The 21781-nt window shown below is 42.9% G+C and overlaps 1 protein-coding gene across 36 annotated transcripts in view; it reads left to right on the top strand.

The window, feature by feature from the left end:
- Positions 1-3274: 3274 nt before the first annotated feature.
- The window catches only part of LOC118402698 (uncharacterized), a 54991-nt gene continuing 36484 nt past the window's right edge, over positions 3275-21781 (top strand). For 21 of the 36 annotated variants that reach the window (XM_052477600.1, XM_052477608.1, XM_052477601.1 and 18 more), the window contains exons 1-11: positions 3276-3817; positions 4007-4104; positions 5651-5723; positions 5931-6050; positions 6347-6463; positions 8255-8352; positions 9825-9940; positions 12957-13099; positions 13584-13734; positions 14221-14361; positions 14618-14793. In XM_052477600.1, the coding sequence (XP_052333560.1) occupies positions 3764-3817; positions 4007-4104; positions 5651-5723; positions 5931-6050; positions 6347-6463; positions 8255-8352; positions 9825-9940; positions 12957-13099; positions 13584-13734; positions 14221-14361; positions 14618-14793 (1287 nt within the window). In that variant the 5' untranslated portion in view covers positions 3276-3763. Of the gene's footprint in view, positions 3818-4006; positions 4105-5650; positions 5724-5930; positions 6051-6346; positions 6464-8254; positions 8353-9824; positions 9941-12956; positions 13100-13583; positions 13735-14220; positions 14362-14617; positions 14794-21781 lie in introns of all 36 variants that reach the window. The other 15 variants (XM_052477595.1, XM_052477582.1, XM_052477594.1 and 12 more) reach the window with 7 other exon arrangements.

Genomic DNA, 21781 nt, shown 5'->3' with positions numbered 1-21781 from the left:
TTAGATTAACATTGAAATGTTTTTAGTACAAAGCTACAATTATTATTAAATAGTGTCTCATTGTTTTTTTAGGAACAGCCCATGTCATATTAAACTGGACAGGCCCTGTAGGAACAGCCCATGTCATATTAAATGGACAGACCCTGTAGGAACAGCCCGTGTCATATTAAATGGACAGGCCCTGTAGGAACAGCCCGTGTCATATTAAATGGACAGGCCCTGTAGGAACAGCCCGTGTCATATTAAATGGACAGGCCCTGTATGAACAGCCCGTGTCATATTAAATGGACAGGCCCTGTAGGAACAGCCCGTGTCATATTAAATGGACAGACCCTGTAGGAACAGCCCGTGTCATATTAAATGGACAGGCCCTGTAGGAACAGCCCGTGTCATATTAAATGGACAGACCCTGAAGGAACAGCCTGTCATATTAAACTGGACAGGCCCTGTAGGAACAGCCCGTGTCATATTAAATGGACAGACCCTGTAGGAACAGCCTGTCATATTAAACTGGACAGGCCCTGTAGGAACAGCCCGTGTCATATTAAATGGACAGACCCTGTAGGAACAGCCCAGGTCATATTAAATGGACAGGCCCTGTAGGAACAGCCCGTGTCATATTAAACTGGACAGACCCTGTAGGAACAGCCCGTGTCATATTAAATGGACAGGCCCTGTAGGAACAGCCCGTGTCATATTAAATGGACAGACCCTGTAGGAACAGCCCAGGTCATATTAAATGGACAGACAGAATATCTCTTTCCTCACCAACCCCAACAGAATATCTCTTTCCTCACAAACCCAACAGAATATCTCTTTCCTCACAACCCCAACAGAATATCTCTTTCCTCACAACCCCAACAGAATATCTCTTTCCTCACAACCCCAACAGAATATCTCTTTCCTCACAACCCCAACAGAATATCTCTTTCCTCACGACCCCAACAGAATATCTCTTTCCTCACCGACCCCAACAGAATATCTCTTTCCTCACAAACCCAACAGAATATCTCTTTCCTCACAACCCCAACAGAATATCTCTTTCCTCACAACCCCAACAGAATATCTCTTTCCTCACAACCCCAACAGAATATCTCTTTCCTCACAACCCCAACAGAATATCTCTTTCCTCACAACCCCAACAGAATATCTCTTTCCTCACGACCCCAACAGAATATCTCTTTCCTCACGACCCCAACAGAATATCTCTTTCCTCACAACCCCAACAGAATATCTCTTTCCTCACAACCCCAACAGAATATCTCTTTCCTCACGACCCCAACAGAATATCTCTTTCCTCACGACCCCAACAGAATATCTCTTTCCTCACAACCCCAACAGAATATCTCTTTCCTCACAACCCCAACAGAATATCTCTTTCCTCACAACCCCAACAGAATATCTCTTTCCTCACGACCCCAACAGAATATCTCTTTCCTCATGACCCCAACAGAATATCTCTTTCCTGTTCATGCAAATAGAATAGGTTCATTGTTTTGCTGGGACAAATAAAGTTGTATTGTTTTGGCAGATCTGACCATCATTTGATTACTGTTGTGTTAGCCGTTTAAAATGATAAACTTGGATTAGCTAACACAACGTGCCATTGGAACGCAGGACTGATGGTTGTTGATAATGGGCCCCTGTAAGCCTATGTAGATTTTCCATTAAAAAAACCTGCCGTTTCCAGCTACGATAGTAATTTACAACATTAGCAATGTCTACACTGTATTCCTGATCAATTTTACGTTATTTTAATGGACAAAATATTTTGCTTTTCTTTAAAAAACGAAGACATTTCTAAGTGACCCCAAACTTTTGAACGGTAGTGTATATTTGTCAATTCACAACCCAAAGTAAACAGGCTGAACTGTAGCTTGTACCTCTCCAGCCCCCCATCTTCCAAGTCCCTGTTGTTGTCGTCAGTCCAGGTGGAGAACTTCTCCAGTATGTAAGCAGCCAGGCCTACTGGAGAGTCATTCACTCCACAACCTGCAGGGGGAGACATTTCACAATATGATTAGTACAACTACGACAGCTAAACTATCAGAGGTCTGTGTCCTTACATTAATTTATTTTACCAGGGAGTCATACTGAAACCATGGTCTCTTTTACAACCTTGAAATACAATACAAAACACACAAAATACAAACCCCAAACAGAAAGAAAAACAATCATAAAAAAGAAAGACATTCATCGGTAATAAGGTCATTAATCAGCTTTCTGAATTGCCCTTGAGTAGGGGTGGGAAAAATATTTGGCTCAAGGGCCACATCGCGATTTTGTAATTCAACAGAGGGCTGCATTTTTTAGGGGATTAATTGTTTGTTCAAATCAATTTGCGTGGGCCTCCCTAGTGGCGCAGCGGTCGAAGGCACTGCATTACAGTGATAGTGTAACCAATGTGAAATGGCTAGCTAGCGGTGGTGCGCGCTAATAGTGTTTCAATCGGTGACGTCACTTGCTCTGAGATCTTGAAGTAGTGGTTCCCCTTTGCTCTGCAAGGGCCGTGGTTTTTGTGGAGCGATGGGTAACGATATTTCGAGGGTGACTGTTGTCTGTGTGCAGAGGGTCCTTGGTTTGAGCCCAGGTTGGGGCGAGGAGAGGGACGGAAGCTATACTGTTACACTAGAGGTGTTACAACAGACACGGGTTCGATCCCGGAGCTGGCAGCGACCAGGAGACGCATGAGGCTGCGCACAATTGACCAGGATAGGAGAGTTTGGCTGGTCGCAATGTCCTTATCCTGTCGCACACTAGCAACTCCTGTGGCGGGTCGGGGACATGCACGCTGACAAGGTCGCCAGGTGCACAGTGTTTCCTCTGACACATTGGTTCATTCCGGGTTAAGCGGGCATTGTGTCAAGAAGCAGTGCTGCATGGTTGGGTTGTGTTTCGGAGGACGGCACCTTTGTCTCTCCCGAGTACCTACGGGAGTTGCAGCGATGGGACAAGACTGTAACTACCATTTGGGTACCATGAAATTGTAGAGAAAAAAGTGATACATTTAAAAAATAATATCTCTGGGGCTGATTGAAGTGCCCCCCCCCCCTTGTGATAGGTCCACCTCAAACTCAGATCAGATCACTTTCAAATAACATGTCTTCTCAAACGTTTTAGGATTTAGGCTGTGGTCAGGGTGTGCTAGTTTAATAATCGCATTTCTTTGCAATACAACTAATAACTTATATGCGTCAAATAGTTGATCACCTGACGTATCATACGTGTCATATGACCTGGTTGACGTACCTGACGTATTTGCGATACATTTAACTAGCTACAAATACAAGCAAGTGAACATCATGCCTAAGGGAATAGGAACAGTTAGAAGAGACGCACCAAAATCACTGACGTGTATTTAGTTTCCTCATCTTTCGTGCCGACTACGGTGTCGTTGGGTTTCATCTGACCTGAAGATATATCATTTGCATTGGCGCTGTTTGGTGTGTTTCTATATTTTATTGTTGTTGTCTGTGTTTTTTTTTTTGGGATCGTCGCCCAGAGGTTTCTGTAGCCGTTGATTCTTCTGGGAAGTCGTTTTGTCCAGTTCGGGTAGTGACATTCTGTATCGGATTCAATGTGTGTCGTTACGTTGATCCCCCTTTTTTTTTTTTTTTTTTTTTGCGAAGTTTGGATGCATATTTTTGAACGGAGGTTGTGATAATTTGTGAATGTATTAGATGTTTCTAAACTCACTGCAAGCACTTTCCCGTTTTATTTGTACCGCCATCGTTGTGTTGAAAACCCCTCTGTACGTCGCATCATGGGAAACGTCAGTAGGAAGACTGGAGCCCAGGTCAGTTGGAGCCACCAAGCGGTGAGTCTGTTCAGACCGGGACAAGCACGTGGCGGCAGCACACTGTTCCATTCAACATGATATCAGTCTGTTCTATCGGAAGAGGCCTGTCAAACTAAATTACCCGCAGCCATGAAACTTAATTACTACGTTACCATTTTTCAATTGAACTGATTGTAGTTATGTGGCTGACCGGCTGTATTTGATCAGTTCGCTGTCAGGTGCAGTTCTCAGGTGATTTGGACGAAGGTGCGCCGTGCCATGGCGTCAGTGTGTGTGGCTGTCCGTGTTCGACCCTTGAACAAAAGGTCGGTTTTCTGAGTTATTCTGTCATTTTATTACGTAAACCCGCCTTCAATCGGAATGGACAATCCATAACAATGTTGTTTTCATGTTGCCATATCGGGATTGATATAACTTGATTTATGATGACATGACTCAGCATATGAATGAATCAGTGTAGTCTGTGCCATTTTAAGACGCAGGACGATCATTTCCTAATGGGCATTGCCTTATCTTTTGTTTTATTACAGCATATTGGCTGGCCGTCATTAATTTTCCATTCACCCAACTCAATCGATAGGTTCAGGATAGTACATGATACTCGAATTTCCCCATGAAAGTTTACGATATAGGTGCACTGGTCTAGAGGTTTTTAATCAAGGTGACAGGTTAGTGGCTGGTCAGGGGCTGGAACGTAATTACAAATCATTTGTAGATTGACAAATTGACCACAAGAAGGCCGGACATATGTTTGACTAAAACAATAATTTCAAACCTTGTTTACATTTCTATATGATCAATTGTCTCATGTGTGGGAATACTTGGGAACATTTCTTAAATTAAAATAACTTGGAATTGCTTTCCTGATGTTTTTACAGTCTACTGTCCAACAATGAAAAGAGAAACACCTGTGGGCCACCAGTTGGGGAACTCTATTCTAGTGTAGTCACTAAGCGGTTTAGTAGTTACTGCCCCGGAGAGACAAAGTAAGAACACCAAAAACGTTAATTGTTTTGGAAGAGTTCCATTGTTGGTTAGCCATAGCCAGCTACCTAACATAGCACCCCTCTCTGTTTTGAGTTGGTTGTTTGAGTAGGCTAACTTGCTATAATGTATGCTTTCAGTACTAGATTCATTCTCTGATCCTTTGATTTGGGTTGACAAAAATCTCAGTTAATGCTGCAAGAGCTCTGATAGGTTGGAGGATGTCCTCTGGATGTTGTCATAATTACTGTGTAAGTCTATGGAATGGGGTGAGAACCATGAGCCTCCTAGGTTTAGTTGATGTAAGCAGAGGATGAAAACTACCTGTGGTACACCATGGTGCTACCCTACAGAGTTCTGTTGAGGGCTACTGTAGACCTTCATTTCCTATTACTGTTTTAGTCAATTATTTGGTGACAAATATATTTAGTATAGTTTTACCTGAAAATTATACCTTAAATGTTTCATGTAAAAAATATTCACTGAGGATGATGGTCCTCCCTTTCCTCCTCTGAGGAGCCTCCACTGGAATGAAGGCTATATATAATTAGAAGAGTAATGAAATATGATATATATTCTATATATAATGTTGAGGGATAAATATAGTAATAATTTACTCAACACTTGAAGTCCAATGATGCTTTTTCAAAGAAACTGCACAGTTCAAATTCTTGTTACCCGATAAGGTGTTTTCTTGTTCAAGTAAATTATCATCACGACTGACTGTAATTTATCGTCATGGCACTTACTCACCCACAAACGAACAATATATCGGCTGTAGGCCTACATTGGGCATTGTTTGCTGTTTTCTACATAAAGCAGCCTGACTTCCTGTAAACTGCTCTAAAACCTCCATCTGTTTCACAGAGAAAAGGAAATGTCAGCGAAGGTGATTATCCACATGAAGGGGAAGACCATTTCTGTAGACGGAAACAACAAGGTCAATGCAGCATGCAATCAGCAGAAACCTTCAGCTTTTGGTTTGAGTGACATAGATTTTAGGGGAAGGAACTTATTATTATTGATGATGATGATATGGGGAATGTTTGTACAAATATCGGGACCAACCGAAGGTTCTAGAATGAAGATGGCACAATGGCTCTCCTGTTTATAAATGAATCAAAACATTTTTTTGTTTTGTTTGTAGGACATACACAAAGGTATTCCTGGCATTGGCCTGACGGACCGAGGAAGACATTCATTCTCCTATGATTTCTCCTACGACTCTACTGATGTCGGAAGCCCCAATTTTGTGCCTCAGGAGAAGGTATAGCACACACACACACACACACACACACACACCCCCCCACACACACACACCTCTGAACCTGAAGCCACTCACTGTTCATCAGTTATACCCTCAGTGGGACACCCTTTGGTCAGTTCTCTACGTGGAGGAGAGGCTGTACATCTCTTATCTTTAAGTTCTTATAGCTCTTTCTCCTCCAGAGCAGAACTCCCACATACCAACTGAACTCGCCCTGGTTTCACACATGCATCAGGCTTAACCCCTAATTCACATCTTACCTCCCACCCCCTCCCTGCCATCCCTGTTCATTGCAGGTGTTTAAAGACTTGGGCTGTGATGTCCTGAAGGCAGCGTTTGAAGGTTACAACGCCTGTGTTTTCGCCTATGGACAAACCGGGTCAGGGAAGTCTTATACCATGATAGGAAACTCAGTAAGTCATCCAGGATGTGTTTGTTTTTTTGTATTACAACTTTGAAATTGTGACTTTTTATTGAATTTTTTAAAAAGGACCTTTTTACAGTAAAATTCATAAATTAAATGACCTTGACACAATCTGAAATGTAACTGGTGTGCGTCACTGCACTTTAGGAAGATGAAGAGCTAGCGGTGGCTGTGCGACGATTCGCGCCACTCCTTACTCTGTTTACTACAAATATATGTTGTAACTTGTCACTTTGATCTTTAAGGGTTAGTGTGAAATGTTAGCAATAAAGCCCTTTCTCAGCTTAACCAGAGTGGTTGAACTCGTGGACCCCTTTTTTTTTTGTCTGTGTGCATTTTGAAGTTGCTAACTAGCGTTAGCTCAATTGCTAACAAGCATTAACACAATGACTGGATATCTATTGGAACAGATGGCACAACGATTGTATGCTAACTCAAGTTAGCAATGGCTCGCAAAACTGCTTTCAACTTCATTCAAACTGCTGGCAGATACATAAATGGTATCCAAGCCCGTCTCAGCAGAAATATTTGTAATGAAATTGTATCGTAACAGTCAAGTTTGGACACACCTACTCATTCCTAGGTTCTTCTTTGTACTATTGTCTACATTGTAGAATAATAGTGAAGACATCAAAGCTATTAAATAACACATGGAACCACTGCATATTTGAGTAATAGCTACACGTAATTAAAGTTTATGTTGGTTTACATTACCTCATTTTTGTGACAGTTGGGCTGTAGGCGACTCCTCTAGCAGCTTGCTCGCTAGCTGGCTGGCTAAAAACCTCAAGATAGCCTTTTTGGTTTCTACATCTCCCCCATGTGAAATAATCAGATTTCTAATGAAATAATATGGCCTGGTAAATATTCTTATACTACTTCAATGTATTCTCAACCATAACTGCTGAAAATAGAATTCCATCATATTTTGTTTACAGTGAAAAAGCATGTGGTTTGGGGCTGTTTTTAGGTGCAGGTTGGAATTTGTCATGAATCTTGCCGTGGAGGCTTGCTGGCACAACCAGTCATAAAATGTTATTTTAAACCCTTACCTTAACCACACTGCTAACCCTAATGCCTAACCTTTAAATTATGACCAAAAACAGTATTTTTGTTCATGCATTGTTTTTAACAGTCGCTGAGATTATAGTTGGTTATCAATGCAAAGTAGACTGCTTAGACTATTTAATGCAAAGCGAAACTAAGACTGCGGAATCTTGAAGTTGATTGGTGACAATTACTTTTTAGCCATTTTTCAGACTGTCTTACAGAAGCAATTAGGGTTAAGTGTCTTCCTCAAGGACACATCAACTTTTCGGCTGTAGGTTTAATTATTTTGTGAAACCACTGTTTCTCTTTCAGAAACAATCTGTTTTCCTGGTTCCATTTTCAACCAAAGCGAGTTCGGTGGTAAAATAGAGTTTCATACGACTCAACACCGCCCCGATGCCGCTCAACGAATTGTGCGCTCCGTAACAATATTTGTGCGGCAGGTAACTCAGTAGCAGAACCATGCAAGCAGCATAGGCAGGACTACGTCCAAGGTTCCGCCTTTATTTTTGTGACGTGAAACGACATTCACATATTCCGTTGAGTTTTGTGTAAGGTGGCGTAGACTCTTTAACTTCACATCAGATTCCCTGGTGGTTTGGTTGGGGTTTGTAGAAGGTGTTGCTTGACTGTGTGTGTGTGTATATAGGACAGCAGAGGAGAGGGAGTACAGGATACACTGTATGGATGTTGAATGTACATGACTTCTCCTATTATACTTGTGTTCCAGGGAGATCTAGGTCTGATTCCACGGATCTGTGATGGACTGTTCTGTCACATATCAGAGATGGACCAGGTGGATGGGGCCTCCTTCCGCATAGAGGTCAGGTAAGAGTCGGGGCTGGTGAGAAACTACCAACTACTACTGTAGCGTGCTGTCACGGAACAGTTGATTTGCTAAAGCTACTGATGTCCTTGGGGTGGTAGCGAGACCACTAGCAGTTTAAATAAGTGTGGCAGACAGTGTGGTCCAATGGTGTTGGCTGGATGGCTTGTTAATTTGGCACCCATCTAAAATGTGACTAATTAGCTGAGGGTCGACCATGTACGGTCATCTCTACTGGTATTCACAACGTTTACCTGTCCCGACTTTTAGCCAGTAGAGCAAATTAGAACAACTGGGGGAAGATGAACATTGGCCTCTTCACCTTCTGTATGATGGGTCATCTAGAGTCCCTCAGATTTAACTGCCAAACCCCATACAGTAGCGCTAGGATAGCTGAGCTAACTGCCAAACCCCATACATTAGCGCTAGGATAGCTGAGCTAACTGCCAAACCCCATAGAGGAGCGCTAGGATAGCTGAGCTAACTGCCAAACCCCATAGAGGAGCGCTAGGATAGCTGAGCTAACTGCCAAACCCCGTAGAGGAGCGCTAGGATAGCTGAGCTACAGTAGTGTTAGGATAGCTGAGCTAACTGCCAAACCCCATACAGTAGCGCTAGGACAGCTGAGCTAACTGCCAAACCCCATAGAGGAGCGCTAGGCTAGTTAACCTGACTGCTAGTTGGATGATGTACGAGTACAGCGTGATTACAGTACATCTGTATGCCGATGACCATAAAGACAAACTGTCTTATACCAGCTCCGCTGCAGTAATTCTTATAGGTTTTATGACTAAATAAAATACTTTCCCCAGCCACTGTCGGTATATATATTTTTTTATAGAACTATTTTAATTAAATAAACATTCAGGGTATTAAAACTTAATCAGGTGGAAATGGTGTCTGCTTTCATTTTTGTGTGCTCAGGGAGGGATCGTTGTGAGTGTTAAAGTTGGTTCCAGACAACTAAGCAATAACTTTCCCTGTCTCTATTTCCTCCCACTCACAACAGAATCTCTTTCCTCACAACAGAATCTCTTTCCTCATAACCCCAACAGAATAAATCTCTTTGTTCAGGCTGTGAAAAGATGACTTGCTTTGCTGTAAATGGCACTTTAATCTCTGTTAACAATAGATTAGGAAAATTATTTTGTGTTTTTCTGACAGGATTGAATTAGGTAATTCACTAAGTGAGTGAAAATGATCTTGAAAATACAATTTGTCAGTGGATGATTTGGATCAAGTGATGGGTGAATGAAAGCAGCTAGTCAGTGACTGAACAGGAAATGGAGTAGCTATCTTAACGTCTTCAGAGTATCATGTGATGTGGTTAAAGCTACTTATCCCCCCCTTCCCAACAAATAGCAAACACCTTTCTACAGCCTGTAGATACTGAAGGAAGCTTGCGGTCAATTGTTCTGCAGCCTGATGGTGGGGATGTTTATGATGTGAAATGTTCAATGTCTTTGTTTGTTAGCTACCTGGAGATTGATAATGAGCGTGTACAGGACCTCCTCACGACTAAGACGGACCCAGGGAGCGGGTCAGGACTCCACCTCAGAGAACACCCCAAGGATGGGCCCTATGTGGAGAGTAAGACTTTATCACTCACAATCGCATTGATCGGGGGTCTTACAACCTTTTCTTGCTCAGTCTTGGTACTCAAACTTGTGCCACGTCAGCTTACACCGAGGTATGTGTGGTCTGAGCTATTTGCAACCACAGCTCACGCTGTGGGTTTGGTTAGTCTGAAGAGCATTTCCTAAGGAGGGGTTTTTATTCGTAACAATAGAAAAGGTGCTTCCATGACGCCAGATCATATCTGTGTTCACTGGGGCCCGGCTGGTGACTAGTTAAACTTTACAGGGAATACAATTCTCCCAAAATGTAAAGGTTAACATCACCTTACATCATTTCACAAATAGTTTCATCTTCACTCATCCATTTTATACAATAATTAGATGCAAACACCATAATTGAGAAATGTCCACGTTCAGAGATATAGTTCTGTGTGTTTCCTGTCCTTTGTGAGGTCACCAAATGAAACACACGCAACATAACTGTCCCCTAAGTGTCCACGGACCCTTCCCACATTCTCACATGTGGACATATACAGTTGGAAGTCGAAGTTTACGTACTCTTAGGTTGGAGTCATTAAAACACGTTTTACAACCACTCCACACATTTCTTGTTAACAAACTATAGCTTTGGTAAGTCTGTTAGGACATCTACTTTGTGCATGACACTAATCTTTCCAACAATTGTTTACAGACAGATTATTTCACTTATCATTCACTATCCCAATTACAGTTGGTTAGAAGTTTATATACATTAAGTTGACTGTGTCTTTAAACAGCTTGGAAAATTCCAGAAAATTGTCATGGCGTTAGAAGCTTCTGATAGGCTAATTGACATCATTTGAGTCAATTGGAGATGTACCTGTGGATATATTTCAAAGTTTACATTCAAACTCTGTGCCTTTTTGCTTGACATCTTGGGAAAATCAAAATAAATCAGCCAAGACCTCAGAGAAACTGTAGACCGCCACAAGTCTGGTTCATCCTTGGGCGCAATTTCCAAACGTCTGAAGATACCACATTCATCTGTACAAACAATGGTAAACAAGTATAAACACCATGGTACCACCCAGCAGTCATACCGCTCAGGATGGAGACACGTTCTGTCTCCTAGAGATAAATGGAAAAAAATGGATGGGTCATCTAGAGTCCCTCAGACTTAACTGCCAAACCCCATACAGTAGCGCTAGGATAGCTGAGCTAACTGCCAAAAAAATGGAACTGTTTGGCCAATATAACCATCGTTATGTTTGGAGGAAAAAGATGGGAGGCTTGCAAGCCGAAGAACAACATCCCAACCGTGAAGTGTGGGGATGCTTTGCTGCAGGAGGGACTGGTGCACTTCACAAAATATATGGAATCATGAGAGAAATGTACATGGATGTTTTGAAGCAACATCTCAAGACATCAGCTCCAGTTTCAACTGTTCTGCCTTATTATTATTCGACCATGCTGGTCATTTATGAACATTTGAACATCTTGGTCATGTTCTGTTATCTCTACCCGGCACAGCCAGAAGAGGACTGGCCACCCCACATAGCCCGGTTCCTCTCTAGGTTTCTTCCTAGGTTTTGGCCTTTCTAGGGAGTTTTTCCTAGCCACCGTGCTTTTACACCTGCATTGTTTGCTGTTTGGGGTTTTAGGCTGGGTTTCTGTACAGCACTTTGAGATATCAGCTGATGTACGAAGGGCTATATAAATACATTTGATTTGATTTTGATTTGATCAGTCAGGAAGGTAAAGCTTGGTCTCAAATGTGTCTTCCAAATGGACAAAGACCCCAAGCATACTTCCTGTGGCAACATGGCTTAAGGACAACTAAGTCAGGGTATTGGAGTGGCCATCACAAAGTCCTGACCTCAATCCTATAGAACATTTGTAGGCAGCACTGAAAAAGCGTGTGCGAGCAATGAGGCCTACAAACCTGACTCAGTTACACCAGCTCTGTCAGGAGGCCTACAAACCTGACTCAGTTACACCAGCTCTGTCAGGAGGAATGGGCCAAAATTCACCCAACTTATTGTGGGAAGCTTGTGGAAGGCTACCCAAAACGTTTGACCCAAGTTAAACAATTTAAAGGCAATGATACTAATTGAGTGTATGTAAACTTCTGACCCACTGGGATGTGATGTAAGAAATAAAAGCTGAAATAAGTAATTCTCTCTATTCTGACATTTCACATTCTTCAAATAAAAGTGGGGATCCTAGCTGACGTAAGACAGGGAATTTTTACTAGGATTAAATGTCAGGAATTGTGGAACTGTTTAGCTAAGGTGTTTGAACTTCTGACTTCAGCTGTATCTCTTCTAGACACCCTGTCTCCCACCATGCAGTGCTCCATGGTGCTGGTCTGCAGTGTCCACGATAATCAGACTGTATGCTTTTCCGCCTTTGGGACAACATCTTCCACTCAGTGGTCACTCGACTATCTTGTCAATATAATAGAACATCTTTGTCTGCAGGAGGAGCACTGTCTGTGGAGATCCTAACTGACCGAAGACAGGGATTTTTTTTCCTAGGATTAAATGTCAGGAATTGTGAAACTGAGTTTAAATGTATTTGGCTAAGGTGTATGTAGACTTCTGACTTCAACTGTTTCATTTTCCCATTTTGAGGATTTAGGAGTTTGGCCACGTTAAATCCTTTGTTCACTCTGGTCTCTATCTCTGCTTGAGAAGGGAGAGAGAGACTGCCAGGAGTTTTTGACCGGAGTAAACAGAACATGGGTGTAGGAGAGCCACTATCTATACCTTGAAAGGGCCATGTTATGACTCTGTGGTTGACATGTTGCTAACCCAACACTGGTCTCTGTGGTAGACATGTTGCTAACTCTAACCCAACACTGGTCTCTGTGGTAGACATGTTGCTAACCCAACACTGGTCTCTGTGGTAGACATGTTGCTAACCCAACACTGGTCTCTGTGGTTGACATGTTGCTAACCAGCACAGGTCATAGTGGCTGACCGGATATGAGCATGTCGGTAGATGTGATGTGTCAGGTGTGATTTTTCTCTTCCTGTCGGTCTGGTCAGACCTGTCGACGCGCCTGGTTCAGAACTACACTGATATTGAGGAGCTAATGCATGCTGCGAATGCCAAACTCATCACGGCGAACACAGGCTTGAATGACGTTAGCAGCCGCTCTCACTCAATCTTCACCGTCATCATCACACAGGTAAACACACACACACACACACACACAAACTGCTGGTGACCAAGTTTTCACAATGTCCATTTTTTTTGTTGTACTATAATATACCAATAAGACCTATTTTTATCCATAGGCACTTACAGTACATTTAGTTATTTATTTTGTGTTTTTCATTATGTGAGCCCACAACTTTACTTATGGTCTGATCAACTGACTCACTCAGGACCACATCAAGTCTTCATGTCAGTTTTCACTGGGTTTGTGTGGTTGACCTTTGACTTAAAGTATTAAAGTATTTTCTTGCCTTAGGGTGCAACCAAAGACCAGCCCTAAAGCTTTTTGTCCAATATTATTATGCAGGATTGTTTTGCTTTGAGCCACTTCCAGCTATACATGTTAAGTTGCACAGTGTTGAGTGCTGATTTGTCCCTGTCTATCTCCCTCCTTTACTCAACATCAGGAGGGATGGATAACAGCATTGTGTCTGTGCCCCCCCCTTGGTCTCCAGGTTCGTTTTAACGCAGTGCTGCCATGTGAGACGGTGAGTAAGATCCACCTGGTAGACTTGGCAGGCAGTGAGAGGACTGGTGCCAGACTGAAGGAAGGTGCCAACATCAACAAGTCCCTGGTCACTCTGGGTAGTGTCATCTCTGCTCTGGGTAAATTATGCTTAGTACACACACACACACACACACACACACGTGTATGGAGCACATGAACAGATGGAAATGCAAGCACAGATGTGCACACACACACACCATGTCTAATGCCAACCATGACATGACAACTCAGGCTATTAGTAATACCAATTAAACTCTGCGCCAGGAATCGGTCTATCAAGCGGCAGCTACACTACTGGCAACCACACTACTAAGTATTCATGATTGTGTTCCTATCTGGCTAGCTTTGTGGCATGAAACATAAGTCCTTTCACGCTTTTGTAGTTGTTTTGGAAGATGTTATTGTGGAATTTTCCCAGTCTTTCGTTTCAGTCAATTAGTGATTCATGTTGGTCTCTCCGGGGGGGGGTGTTTACTACTTCGTCTGTCTTGCCTCCTAGCTTAGTGTGTGGAGGAGTTACAAAATAATGTAATAACTGCTCTTCACCCCCTATAAAGTCTCTGTCTGTCTGTGTTCTCTCCTAGCTGATACATGTGTGACTGGAGAAGGGAGCTCCCACACAGGGAAGATGAAGAAGCAGCTGTTTATCCCCTACAGAGACTCTCTTCTTACCTGGCTCCTGATGAATAGCCTGGGGGGAAACTCCAAGACAATCATGATAGCAAGTACGGTTGATCTTAGTCAGTGGTATTCAGTCGGGGTTGTTAACAGAAAAATTGACTAGTAGTGTAACCTATTTTGGTGGTGAATGTTCATAGTATTAATTTAACATTTTTGAGTCATTTATCAGACACTTATCCAGAGTGATTTACATTTGGTGCATTTCGTGTTGACTAGTTCCTTTGGTATTGCCGTTTAGCTCAACTGCTGATTTGATTGGTCGCTCTTTTTGTGAGAGATCCACCTCCTGTTTGTGTCCAGCCATTTCTCCTGCTGACGTGCACTACGGTGAGACACTGAGCACTTTGCGCTATGCTAACCGAGCTAAGAACATCGTTGACTGTGGGCTTGTTGACGAGGACGGTGGCGTTAAAGTCATCAGAGAACTGCAGGAGGAGATCAGTAGACTGAGAGGACTGATGGAGAATAACAACCAGGTTGGTGTTCTAATATCCCAAAGGTCGTTAGTTTGATTCCCAGAGCTGACAAAGTGAAATAATCTCTGTGCTCTTGAGAAAGGCACTTAATTGCTCCAGGGTAGCCATTGATGATGGCAGGTGGGGAAACAGCCTCACCAAGGGGGTGTTGGGATAAGCAACAAAAACAAACAAATTTCAAACATACATTTGCCTTTTTTTTTTTTTACACCTACAAGTGTAATATGGCCCCTTTTCTTCACCCCCCCCCTCGGGCTCCCCCCTTTTTTTTGCCCCCCCTTGAGTGTGACTCCACACACTAAAGATGCATGCGTTCACTGTCGTACTATTGTAAGTGGCTTTTGGTAAACGTGTCTGCTTAGTGGAATATACAGATCTGCCACAAAGGAAAGGGCATCATAAATTGTCTTCATAGGGCGTTGGGTTACCACCAGCCAGAACAGCTGCAATGCACCTTGGCATAGATTCTACAAGTGTCTGGAACTCTCTATTGGAGGGATGTGACACTGGTCTTCCATGAGAACTGCTTTGCTTTATCTTGGCCAGGTCGCAGATGTAAATCAGAACTTGTTCTCAACTGGCCTACCTGGATAAATAAAGGTTAAATAAAATAAAAAAGAAGTTCCATCATTTTGGTGTTTTGTGGTCAGTGGTGTAAAACGCTGTGTCCAGAATCTCCCGTTTGGGTTGAGATCTGGTGTCTGAGATGACCATGGTGTTGGGTTCTAATTTCTCAGAGTTAACTCCACGGACATTATGAAAGATCAACCCAAGTTTATTCTTCCCAGATGACCAATACAGCTGCATTTAAATCAAGACATGTTGTCATCCTATGGGGGCAAAGCTACAGTAGCCAAAACAATGGTCTGCCCAGAATTTTTATACATGACCCTAAGCATGATGGGGATGTCGATTGATTAATTAACCCTGGAACCACACCTGTGTTGAAGCACCTGCTTTCAATACACTTTTCTTCTCATTTACTCACGAGTTTCCTATGTTTTGTCACTTACCTGCATGTGTTTCTTTGCTCTTTGTAACGGTTGTGTTGGTGAATGTTTTGGGACTGGTCAGATCAGAGGACTGTGCTACAATGCAACATCAAGAAGTTAGCCAGCTAACTCTCCTAAACATCCTGAAATAACTTAAAAAAAAAAAAATTATTTTAAAAAAATGTAATATTGGGAATGGTCTAATTCAGGATTGCTCAACCCTCTTTCTGGATAGCTACGGTCCTGTGGGTTTTCAATTCAACCCTAATTTAACACACCTGATTCTACTAATTAGCTGCTCAACAAGACCTTATCTAGCTGAATCAGAACGGCTAAATTCGGGTTGGACTGAACCTACAGGACAGTAGATCTCCAGGAAGAGGCTTGGACTGAACCTACAGTAGATCTCCAGGAAGAGGGTAGGACTGAACCTACAGTAGATCTCCAGGAAGAGGGTAGGACTGACCTGGTATAATTGTAACAAACCTATATGCTTTTTCTGTTATTTATCTTAATAAACCAGAAAATCAAGTTATTTCTGATTTATCAAAGTTAGCTGGCTAAATCATTGCTTTGTCCTCTCCAACACGTGTCAGGATGGACCAACAAGTGGGGGTATTATCTCAGTCATATTCCTCTCTTACTGGTATGGATATAAAACCTATGTATAACACTGGCTATAACTCACTCATCCATACCGCTAATCAGTAACAGAGGCTCTCCGCTAGCCAGTTGGTTTCTAGTAACTGGGGGTGTGTTTGAGTCCTGGGTAACTGGAATGTCAGTAACTTTGAAGTGTATGAAGTCATAGAAACCCTGCCTGAACTTTCTCATCTCTCTCACTTTCTCAGACACACACACACACACACACACACACACACACACACACACACACACCTCCCAGTAGATCAACCCAACAGATGGCTGTTTCAGTGTCAAGTCTGAGGTCTGAGCTTTGGGCTCCATCTGTCCCTCTATCCGGTTCAACAGATCCATCACAAAGCCTCAGGAGGTTGACATGTATTAGTAGTGTTTATCTTCCCAGATAAACCCTATTCCCTTTATAGTGCACTACTTCATTCCCTTTTTATAGTCCACTACCAGGGCCCAAAGACGACGGTCTTTACTGCTGCTCACTCTTGTTTATGTGGCAGCTGAAAATAAGATGACAAAAAAATATCCAGGAAGCAATTTGCTTTTGGTTCTGTCGACTCAGTAGCTCTGTAGTAAGTGTCCCTTTTATTCCCTTTATATGGCACTACTTTTGACTAGTACCCATAGAGAATAGGGTGTCATTTTATAGGGCACTACTTTTGACCAGGACCCATAGGGAATAGGGTGTCATTTGAGACATCGTAACATAGGGTTCGTGTGCTTTATAGTGCCGCCTGGTTCATTTACACTGAACAACAATACAAATGCAACATGTAAAGTGACGGTCCCATGTTTCATGAGATTACATTTAAAAAATCCCAGAGATGTTCCATATGCAAAAAATAGCATTTTTCTCAAAAAAGCTTAAGGAGTTTACTTCCCAGTTAGTGAACATTTCTCTTTTGTCAATGTAATCCATCCACCTGACAGGTGTGGCATATCAAGAATCTGATTAAACAGAATGATCATTACACAGGTGCGCCTTGTGCTGGTGACAATTAATAAGGAATATAGACAAAATTGAACACTCTCTAAAATGTGCAGTTTTGTAATACAACACAATGCTACAGATGTCAAGTTTTCATTGTAATTGACAAGCTTGACTGCAGATCTGGACATGAGAGCTGTTGCCAGAGAATTGGATGTTAATTTCTCCGCCATAAACCAACTTTTTAGAGAATTTGGCCTTATGTCCAATCAGCCTCACAACCATAGCCCATGTGTAACCACTCTAACCCAGGACCTCCATATGTGGCTTCTAAGCCCTTTTGTTAGGGGAAAAAACGCACTTTGATTGGCTGGGCCTGGCTCCCCAGCGGGTCGGCCTGGCTCCCAAGTGGGTGAGCTCCTGTCCAGTCATGTGAAATCTGTAGATTAGGGCATAATTTATTTCAAATTTGATTGGTCACATATACACATGGTTAGCAGATGTTAATGCGAGTGTAGCGAAATGCTTGTGCTTCTAGTTCCGACAGTGCAGTAATATCTAACAATTCCCCAACAACTACCTAATACACACATCTAAATGGATGGAATAAGAGTATGTACATTTAAATATATGGATGAGTGATGGCCGTGTGGAAAGTAACAAATTGACTAACTCAGTAAAATCTTTGAAATTGTTGCTTGTTTTTATATTTTTGTTCAGTATAAATGAGTTGGTTGAGAATTCCACTTTAGTGGAATAGTTTCTAGTTTTTCAGTGAACTTTTTTTTTTTTTCCAGCATCTTTGTTCTGCTGTGGACTGATTTTTGTGGTGATTTATTAATTGAATAATGTTGCTTGGAAAGAAGAACCTAATTGTTTGGAAATGAAAGTTGATATATATAATTATTTTGCCAAAAGGTAAACTTTATTAGGAGTTTTCAGGACTGTATGACAATAGCTGCCAGGGCGGCATGTAGCCTAGTAGTTAGAGCGTTGGGCCAAAAGGTTGCTGGATCGAATCCCTGAGCTGACAAGGTAAAAAATCTGCCCCTGAACAAGACAGTTAACCCACTGTTCTCCGTTAGGCTGTCAATGTCAATAAGAATTTGTACTTAACTGACTTGCCTAGTTAAATAAAGGTTACCTACATTTTTTTTTTAACAAGACACAAGTGCTCGTCCATGTCCCCTTTTGCAATCTACCTATCAGCGCTGCGATTGGGTCTGTTAACTTACTCACGACGAGGACCAAGCAGGTGGTTTAGATGTGGTGAGTGTTAAGTTAGAGGTTGGCGTCATGGTTGCATTGTAACTTCCTTCAGTATTGGAAGACGTGCACACACACTGCAATACTTATAAATGGTTATATAGCAGTCTAATGTGGAGTTAGATGCAGGTTTTCCTACGTTCTAGTTACCAAAACAGTAACCAACATTTCTGATATTAGTGTGATTGGATGGAAAAGAACCACGTGGAAATTACATTTGGCGTTTTCAGTAAACATTTGCACGTAGTTTGCCTTCCCTAACTCTTCCCTCTTTCCGTCCCATGTAACAGGTGCTTGTAGTTCCCATATCCTACCAGTGGGTGTCAGTGTTGCTCCGCTGAACCTCTGGCTCGGGCTCAGCCTCAGCGACTGGAGAAACGGAGGGAGGGATAATAAAGGGAGAGTCAACCTGGCGTTGCTATTTAATTTTCCAGCTATTTAGATTAGAATGGCATCCTACTGGCATTAGAGCTGCTTAAATGGTCCTGAAGTCAACATCTGACACTGGGGAAGAGATGGAGGGGAGAGATGGAGAGCGAGCAGGGGAAACATCAGACATTCCTAATCACTTCCTCTCTCTCTCTGTCTCTTTCTCCATCCCATATGGCTCCTCAGTGTGTAGAAGAGTGAGCAAATTTCTTCCTTCACACTTTAGTCTGCCAGCCCAGAGTTTAGAGAGAGGGAGGACAGCAGGAGGAAGACAAGATGAGTGACTCAACATTTTTAGCTGGTTGGCATTGGCAACTGTCAAACAGGGTTAGTTTGGAATGTTAATGTTACCACAATGCTGCACAGTGGTCACTTGACTAACGTTGAAAAGTTTCATTACGTTTCAAAGTCTTTGTAAACGTTTGCAGCTGAACAGGACCCACCCATCTGCTAGAACCCTATTGTGGATTATTGTAGGTGATCACCAGTCACTGCTGATAAGAGGTCTTTATTAGCTTCATATGGATCTGTGTTTATTATGCTATACCGTCTGTCCCTCATGTTCGTTAAGACAGCCAGCCATGTAGTAAATCTCAATGTTGAAGTCGTGATGCGGGGGACAATCTATACGGTTATATATCGCTATATTTTCTGCACTAATTGGCTGTACCTCCCACAACTCCAGTATTTTTCCTTCGTAGCTTATTCTCTCATCTTTTTTTAAATAGGGAGACAATTTTGTTTTTCTGGCTGTTTTTTTTATTTCTGTAGAAACTTGTTCTCTCATGGCTTGTCCTTATTCAGCAGACATATGGTGAGCAATAGTGTGATTTCTATCGCAATAAACTCCCACTATTGAATAGCAATGAAATATTGAATCGTGAGAATCTCGATACATATCGACACTTTTAAAGTAGCCTGATAATATCTTATCGGGAAGTTCCTGGCAATTCCCAGCCCTGTGTTTTGAAGGGCGAGTCTGTGCTTCTGAAATCGTAACTGGGCCCTTGGTCAAAAGTAGTGCACTATTAAGGGAGTCAGAAAAATGCATGGTGTGTCCTACAGACCAGCTGGGGGACCTGAGGGGAATGGACAACACAATGAAGCCTGGCTATGTTTCTCGTTCAGATGGGAATCGGGATGCCCTCTGACACTCGGGCTAAAAGGCTACTGTTCTGGCAAACGGCCGGCACACTGATGGCGTAACTCTCTTAAGTGTATGATGAACGGCTTTATGGATTTGACATTTTTCTCTTCTGCTACATTTGCATTCTGTACAAGATGACGAATGGGAGAGCCAGGCATGGAGCTAGGGATACTTTGATGAATGCAAGGGGACATATTAGAGGTGTGTGTGTGAGAGATTACTAGACTGCATCTGTGTCAATTTAGAACGGAGAAAGGCACATCCATTCAGCTTCCTCCACTGTTTCACATTTCAGACGGCCTTATCAACAAATGCCGTTCACCTTTCTCCATCAAATGCATTTATGTAGCCCTTCTTAGATCCAGCACTACCATTCCATCTCTGGAATCATTTAGTGCGATTGGATGGAAAAGAACCAGCAGCTAGCCAGTCGGATCGGAGAGATTTATTTGACAAACCACGACTGATACTCTTAGCTGTGACCTTTTTGACATGTGGCATTCTAGTAAGGCGACGCCAGAGTAAGGCGACGCCAGAGTAAGCGACGCCAGAGTAAGGCGACGCCAGAGTAAGGCGACGCCAGAGTAAGGCGACGCCAGAGTAAGGCGACGCCAGAGTAAGGCGACGCCAGAGTAAGGCGACGCCAGAGTAAGGCGACGCCAGAGTAAGGCGACGCCAGAGTAAGGCGACGCCAGAGTAAGGCGACGCCAGAGTAAGGCGACGCCAGAGTAAGCGACGCCAGAGTAAGGCGACGCCAGAGTAAGGCGACGCCAGAGTAAGGCGACGCCAGAGTAAGGCGACGCCAGAGTAAGGCGACGCCAGAGTAAGGCGACGCCAGAGTAAGGCGACGCCAGGGTAATGTCCATCCTGAATGGTAGTGCAGGGAATTGCCAGGTACCTCACCATATGATATTATCCTAATACTTCGATGCTGATACGATATTGCGATTGTCACGATTCTAAACTCGACAAAAAAAAATCCTCACTGTCAACTGCATTTATTTTCAGCCAACTTAACACGTAAATATTTGTATGAACATAACAGGATTTCATATCAGTATCAGATGTGGCCACCAGCTGCATTAAGTACTGCAGTTCATCTCCTCAAGGACTACACCAGATTTGCCAGTTCTTGCTGTGAGATGTTACCCCACTCTTTCACCAAGGCACCTGCAAGTTCCCGGACATTTCTGGGGGGGAATGACCCTACCCCTCACCCTCCGATCCGACAGGTCCCAGACGTGCTCAATGGGATTGAGATCCGGGCTCTTCACTGGCCATCGCAGAACACTGACATTCCTGTCTTCTAGGAAATCACGCACAGAACGAGCCGTATGGCTGGTGGCATTGTCATGCTGGAGGGTCATATCAGGATGAGCCTACAGGAAGGGTATACATGAGGAAGGAAGATGTCTTCCCTGTAACGCACAGCGTTGAGATTGCCTGCAATGATGACAAGCCCAGGCCGATGATGCTGTGACACACCGCCTCAGACCGTGACCGACCCTCCACCTCTAAATCGATCCAGGTGTAACGCTCCTTCGACTATAAACACTCTTAGGTGTTTATCGT

The sequence above is a fragment of the Oncorhynchus keta genome, chromosome 24 (assembly GCF_023373465.1).
Source record: "Oncorhynchus keta strain PuntledgeMale-10-30-2019 chromosome 24, Oket_V2, whole genome shotgun sequence".
NCBI lineage: Eukaryota > Metazoa > Chordata > Actinopteri > Salmoniformes > Salmonidae > Oncorhynchus > Oncorhynchus keta.
This window is presented reverse-complemented; position numbering and strand designations above follow the sequence as displayed.